Source organism: Amia ocellicauda, chromosome 8 (assembly GCF_036373705.1).
Source record: "Amia ocellicauda isolate fAmiCal2 chromosome 8, fAmiCal2.hap1, whole genome shotgun sequence".
NCBI classification, from domain to species: Eukaryota; Metazoa; Chordata; class Actinopteri; order Amiiformes; family Amiidae; genus Amia; species Amia ocellicauda.
This window is the reverse complement of record NC_089857.1, coordinates 24288640-24296563: the sequence shown is the minus strand read 5'-3', so window position 1 is coordinate 24296563 and position 7924 is coordinate 24288640. Positions and strand designations below refer to the sequence as shown.

The 7924-nt window shown below is 34.4% G+C and overlaps 1 protein-coding gene across 1 annotated transcript; it reads left to right on the top strand.

Annotated features, from left to right (window-relative positions):
- Positions 1–2570: 2570 nt before the first annotated feature.
- esm1 (endothelial cell-specific molecule 1) lies at positions 2571–7466 on the top strand. The gene is made up of 3 exons (XM_066710768.1): positions 2571–3025; positions 5956–6114; positions 6728–7466. The coding sequence occupies exons 1-3, from the start codon at positions 2719–2721 to the stop codon at positions 6817–6819; spliced, it is 558 nt and encodes a 185-aa protein (XP_066566865.1). The 5' UTR covers positions 2571–2718; the 3' UTR covers positions 6820–7466.
- Positions 7467–7924: the final 458 nt, after the last annotated feature.

Below are 7924 nucleotides of genomic sequence, written 5' to 3'. Positions count from 1 at the left end.
GTCACAAGGGTCCACTTCTTGGCCTACAAGTTTTTGAAGGGAGTACGCTGTCTTCACCTTGCCGGCTACATTTCCCTTCTTCTCTTCTGATGTAGTGCTTCATGTAGTGCTGAATGTGCTAGATTTTAAGTTGGTGTCAATGAAGACTGCATTTTTGCTTGCTACTGTGTCTGATAAGTGCATTAGTGAGCTGCACACACTATCTGTGCATCCCTCGTTCACTTGTTTTGCTGGCAATGGCTCAATGGTTTCACTTTAGCCGAACCCTTCTTTTCAGGTTATTTCCCCCTTCCATGTCAATCAGCTGGTGGAGTTGATATCTTTTCATCCTTCTTCCTTCTCATCTGAGGAGGAATGCTGTTTGTGTCACAGACGTGACTTTATCTCAAGCTGTGTATTCTTTCCTTTTTGTGTGTGTCTTATATTCATGTATGTTTAGGTTGCACTTATATATTTATAAATGGGCATTGCACATTATAAAGTACTGTTTCAGGAAGTAACTTTTTTCCCTTGTATTTATACTGACATTGCTTTTACTTGTTAGACACAGCAAATGGGAGCATTTGTTGTGAGATTGCACCTGTTTTTTCTTCTCTACTTCTTTTATCCATGAATACAAATGGTATAAACTGTAGGAGGAGAGTGCAGTAACTGTTTAATTCATATTTTGTTTAATATTTTCAATTGATTTTGATTTTGACTGGGATCGTTTGTTTTTCATATCATTTTTTTTTTTACATTTTTTTTTTATCTTGGACATTGGTCATTTTTATTTTTAGTTTATCTATTTCCCCTTGTGAATTGCCTGCCCTTGTGTTTGAAAGCCTTAGAGTGTTTCCTGGAAGACACCTGATATCACTCTAGAGCAGGGGTGCGCAACCCACGGCCTGCATCCTGACACATGTTTTTTAAATGTGCATCCACTGGCAGCCCATGACCACTTCCCCCACCCCCAAAAAAGAATAAAAAATAACAATAAAGTAGTATATTTATGACACTGCTTATTTTGTATCAATGTGTTACTCCCTTATTAGATTGTCGATATGTATTTATTGCATTATATTGCTATTTTTAAATTAAAATGTAGCATTTGTGGTTTGTAATGGTGGTAAAATGGGTCTTGCAGCCCAGGCACTTATTTGACACCCGAACTTGCAGCCCACTGATTAATTTAGGTTGCTCACCCCTGCTCCAGAGTAATGAATGGATGTAGTCTTATTCCTAGTGAAGAATTCTGCTAATGACCAATAGTTATCTGCAGTCTAGGATTTCTCCTGTTTTAATCTTGATTTAACAGATTGGACGAAGGGCATTTTATATTTTTGTTTTATTATTTTTTGTTGTTTTTGAATGGGGAGGGAATAGGGTTGCACTTTGGGGGATTTTATAGTTTTAGCAGGTTTTATTTGAGAATTTTTTATTTTATTAAAAGTATTTTAAAGCTATACTGCTGCAGAGATCCTCTCTGCTCCACCTGTGGTCATTGATTTCTTTTTTTTTGTGTGTGTGTATTAATAAATATAATTCGTTTCAAGGCACCCCTTTGACAGAGAATTGTACTGCAGCGAGCTGGGTGAACTTGACAGCACTGGGGCCTTAGTCCCCTTTGGGAGTTATTTTCGACTTTTCGAAAGATAGGTTACGTATGCAACCCTGGTTATCAGAAAAAAAAAAAAAAGTGAGGTCCCTTGTGAGTTTAGGGTTCTGGCTAAAGAGAAAATGTGTCTTTGCTCTGTGAAAGGTAAAGCAGGCAAGGAGGAATTCTTGCCTGAGTGACAGCACACAGAGGCCTACAGAGATCCAGCAGATGACGTCACAATCCCAGCAGCCTTAGTGGCTGGATCTAAAATAGTCACCATTTTGGCAGGCAATCTAATTGGGTTATTTGGAAGGCAGTGTGATAAAGTTAATCTACAAATTATGGTAGATAGTTGTTGTGCCCCGGGTTGTCACAACTGCTGTCATAGGAATAGTAGTTTCTTTTTTTTAAGTCTCAGAAAGAGGGTAGTTTTACATACATGCCCAGCAACATATTAGAAATGTATTGTTTAGTGATAAGTGACAAAAGTAAACATTTATTATTATTATTATTATTATTATTATTTTGAAAGTTCATTGGGAATCGATATTGGGGCAATGTGTAGGCTTTTACATAAAACCACTGCCTTTTGCAACAGGTTTTTAGTCAATAATTGGTGTGCTATATACATTGTTACAATGACATCACGTACAAGTTTACGTATGCTATGAGATAACAGCCATGCGTGTTAAGGCTAGCGTTCCCTAGAGATGAATTAATTCATTTTGATGTATTAGTTTGCTTGTCCTTGGGATTTACGTGACAGCACCCTGAATTCCAGCACAAAAACAAAGTAAACATAACAGATGACATCAGCATCGTACAATTTCAATTCCTGGATGGTAGCTGAGTGCTAATCCTACTTCCATCCCGGAATTCTCAAACTAAAACAAGGGGACAGGCTGGCAACTAGACAACAACACCGGATTGAGGAAATTGACGAGGGCAAACCATGTGCAAAACAAAGTTGTTTAAAGCCTAAAAGCATGCAACCTGATGGGAACATCCACACTATCATAAGTACACGTCACTAACACAAGTCCGCTCTGACCTGTGTACTGTTGTATCACTACAGCTGCATTTCACACCGCTATTGAACGACATCGACCAGAACTGAAATCAATAAGACCGATTCAGCCATGCATGCTCTCTCATTTGCAGTGTTTTTTGTGCTGCTGGTGCCCGAGATGAACGCCTGGAGCGCCAGGGCGCAGTACGCAGTAGACTGTCCTGAGCGCTGCAGTGTGGAGCTGTGCGGCGGCACCCAGCGCTGCAAACGGACAGTCCTGGACGACTGCGGCTGCTGCCAGGTCTGCGCTGCGGACCGGGGGGAGCTCTGCTACCGCACTGTCTCAGGGATGCACGGGGTGAAGTGTGGACCTGGGCTGTACTGCGACTTCTACAAAGAGGAGGACGATTTCGGAGATGAATATGGCACATGCAAAGGTACAGTTCTCAGCTTGGCGCACACGCAGAAATAATATGATCTTATATGTATGGATAATTAAATTGCTTCCTCGCGAATATAACCGAGGTCATTGTACCCTGGATGCTGTTTGTTCAATGTGGATTTTCGCAGCCTTACATCAATTATAACGCATACTTTGATATGACCAAATTGAAATTAAATTATCACACTGCAATTAAAGCTTAAAACAAATTAAACACCAATACATATTTTTAACATTCTGTAACTGTTCTAACTTAATTTAAATGTTTCGAACATATTGTATAGACTTGCACTAGAACTACTACTACTACTACTACTACTATTGATACCACTTCTATTATTATTATTATTATTATTATTATGAATAATAATAATAATAATAATAATAATAATAATGGTCACATTTACAATCATGAGCAACAATTCTTATTAATGCATTAATGTATTCATACCACAGGATTAACACAAAATCCCTTATGCACTTAATTTGAGTTCTGCTGTTAATCACATGTATAACAAAGTTATGGTAAGGTTAGGGATAGGGTTTGATTAAATCAAATCTTGGACACACCCGCTAATAGCAAACTGCACACCTGTAGCCTATATCCTAGTGGTTACGTTTATCATTCGAAGAAAGTAATATCTTAATAATAAATGAAGCCGCAACTGAGTACAGTTTTGTAATTTCCTATTAGTGGGTTAATCTCAGGCTAGGTTTGACGTTAGGGTTTATACGTATCATCAACATCAGATTTCAGTGGAAGAGACATTCATGTTATTCCTGTGGGATTCGTACATTATTTCATTAAGAATTGGTGCCAATTATTGTAGTGTTACCATATGATGATGATGATGATGATGATGATGATGATGATGATTATTAGTATTATTAATAATGATCATAATAACCCTAAATCCTCATCAGAAGGAATCCCATTATGTTTACAAATCATATTTGTTGTTCATTATTACTTATTTATGTGAAATCACACTCGTTCTGTAACAAATCCAAATCCCAATTTCTATTTCGTTACTTTGGTAACTTTGTCCACGTTGCTATCGTACCGCAGACTAGATTTACAGAGATAAAATATGAGGTGTGCATTTTGTGTTTAACCCCTACCATGGTTTTGTTTTCTTATAGTCTTATAGTCTCTTTTGTCAGTTTTGTTATTAATGTTTTCTGTAAAGACAAGATGTCTGTAGAATTTGTTTAAATCTCCCAATATATATATATATATATATATATATATATATATATATATATATTCAAATACCAATTGTGGGAGATTTAAACAAATTCTACAGACATATATATATATATATATACTGCATTTTAACAGACAGACATTGTAACAGTTTATGCAAGAATAATAATAATAATTAATGACTAGATAAATTAAAATAATTAAACTTAAAGCACGATACATTATTGAGAACATCAGGTAAGCTTTTTATAATGCATGTTTCTCCTGTCCTCACCAGTACACTTCACCTACACCAATGCACTTCATCACAAAATGTTTTAGTAACATATATGGATCTTTGTGAATATATATTTATTTTAGAAATAAAACTTTTTTTTTTTTGGTCTTATCTTAATGAGTTCCTACAGACAATTTATCCAGATACTACCTGCTGTCACAGTCAGTTGCTCTATATGTTACATTTTAGAAACTATAGATATGGATTAGGACCAAGACAACTGAAAGAATATAAAGCAGGGAACATTTACCATGTCATATTATACAATTAAAACATTATATTTATAGGGCAATGTTCACATTTGGAGAGTGCAGGAACTACAGTTACAGTCTCGTATTGCAATCCTTTGGTATTTCTGAATATATTCTATAATGTCCCCTTGAAAATTCACATGCCTTTATGACAGACCAGACCAGATCAGCTGACTTGTCAAAACTTGTCTCAATGTTCATTAAATTAATTAATTCTGGACACTATTTGCCATGGCAGGCATTTGCTTCTTCTTTTAAATCACTGATTTTAAATTTGGCTTTGTTAAGCATTCCTCTTGGCAAGTCAAACAATTATATCCAATGTTTATAGTATTATAGGTGGAAAGGGGGGATTAAATCCTGTCCTCTGTCTAAGTAGCTAATTATGCTTGGTATTAGTGCTAAGTGACTTTTATTGCTACTTATTTTGAAATGTTTCCTGAATGGGTAGGTGTTGTGGTGAAAGCTTATGCTTTTTTTTTTATTATTAAGCTACTTCACTAACCTGGTAAAAGCAAACACTAATCTTTATTTCTACCTTTTCCCCTTTTTGCTGAGGCATGCTTAATGCAGAATACTTAAGCATTTCCAGGTATCATATATTCTTAGTAGAATATCTGTTTAAGAGAAGAAGAAGAAAAAAAAACACATCCACACAATGTTTTAAATATATCTGGACACGTTCTATTTATGATAGAGGCTAACAAAATTATGCTAAGCAGCTATTAATTTAATGGGGGGGGCGGGGGGTTATTGTAAGCATTTCATGGAAACTAAATTTATATATTAAAATATTATTCTGTTGTACACATTAACACAAGTTCAAGGTTCACCTGCATTCTTGCCTTTGCCTTAAAGTATCTAAATAAGTAAATCAATAACAAAAGTCATTTTGATTTGAATTTTCATTGTAAACCAATATTAATTAACCATCAGCAAATTGTAGGTAAGTCTCCAGTTATATTATATTTTTAACTTAAAATACCTTATCCTTTGATTATTGCAGATATAGGCAGAGAAACAATATCAAAGCAAAGTATTAATCCATTTTTTTTTTGGATACTATAATGAATTTAGTAATAATGTGAAATACCTTGTTTTACAGTTTACCTTACCTTGAATAAATCATAATTATGCATTTTATGGTATGTTTGGTTGTCTTTCATCCTCACCTTTCTCCTCTCCAACAGATTGTTTGTATGGTACCTATGGTCTGGAGTGCCATAAAAAGTGCAACTGTAAGGCAGAAGGAATCTGTGACAGAGAAACTGGAACATGTCTGAAATTAAAATTTTTCACAATGCTGGTTTCAAAACAAGCTAACAGACAGAAGCTGTTGCCACAGACAGGTGAGCTTTTGTGTTCATCTGTTAATCCTCTTTAAAACATTTCAATTGAATGCCTGAAGATTGAGCAAGTCAGTTTAGAGATAAAGATCAAGAAAAGGTATGCACATTTACAATTTAGAGAACAAATATCTGATAACATTCATATGTTTGGGGTGATATATAAATAAATCACAAGATTACATTTAAAGTTTTGAGCAATACCACCACTATTTATTTGCTTCTCTCCATCTTTCTTTTATTTTGCATGTGTATGTCTGCTTTATGCCCAGACCAATTTAGAACTTTGACCACCTGATAATCAGAAATTTACAAATTGTTCTCTAATAGTGGATTTGTTATTTTGCCTAATGCAAACCTGTCATCATATTCTGTGTTTGTAATTTGCTGTTAGAAGGTTGAAGAGCATTTTGATTTTTGTTCTGGCCTTAGTGTCTTTCATCTAATCTTAACTGTTTCAATGTTTCTGTTATTTTAATTAGACTTCCACAGATGTTATCTTTGTTATTGTAGCCTAGTCAAATACATATTGTTTTCATGCAATACATTGAAATATAAAATAATATCATGCTCCATTACAATAAAATGTTTTTTTTTGTTTTTTTGTTTTCTCTAGGAAATGATATGGGATCTGGTGATGACCACAATGGAGATTTGTTAAATGAGAAGGTGCGATCTCCAAGCACAAAACGTTTAAACCCTCGCTGACATCTCTAAAGCTTTTTGCAGTGTAAATGTAGCAGAGTACTAAATTAACAAAAAACAAACTTAAAAGATTTTCTATTTTGTTATGTTCGGGACTATTCTAGAGAGATTTTTATGCCGTATTTGGAAAACTGGACTTATTTGTGATCACTTTCACATTGTTATTCGTATATATATATTTGAACAGCAACCAGACCCCTGTTGTTTTATGTGTGTACATTTAATTTTACTGTACTGATTTTTTTAAAGTTCTTGTGTTGATGGCCTTAAATGTGATCTACGTACCTTTGATTTACATTTCATAAGTTGTAATTTTTTTGTCTGCTTTCTGAGGCTCTTAACATTTGAGACTTTGTTACCAAGCAAAAGGGATAGTGAAAACTGTGTAAAGACCATGTTATACAGTGCATAAGTGTTCTTTACAACATAATATTATTATTACTGTTAGTACCTTTAGCTATTAAGAGCCTTCTTTTCAAATATAGTAACACTGAATTGTTATCCCCCAAATCATTACCATTGTTGGTCCTCTTTTTGTGAATTGTTAATGAATTCATTTTAAGGGTGCATTTTCATTATTTAACATGTATTCATTGTTATCAATCAGGTAATAAATACATTAATGTAACCCTTAAGTGTTGCTAAACTGATAGTATGTTATTTATTATTTGGTTCTGACTTTATTTTTTATTCTATGCATACTTTTTTGTTCTGTTACACAATACAACTTTTAACTGTTAGAATAAACTTAAACATCTAATAAGCAGAAATGTACTATAATGGTTACTATATTCTAACATTTAATTTAAAAGAATGATAATGTATTTGTATTCTTGTTGTTAATAAATGTAAAAATTGCACCTTAAAATACAATATAACCAATACATGTGAGTACACTGTATTTACTCTTAAGTAGGAGCAACTGTTGGACTCTAATCTGTGTAAATGGGCTATCTGCAACACAAATGTATAAAGATAAGTGTGTTAAGGCTTGACTGGTCTAAAGCACACTGTCCTCCCCTAATCTCATTACTCTTCTGCTGAACTGACAGTCTGAAAACGTGCCATGAATGATCTATAAAGTGGTTCCCTAAACTTTTTCACACTG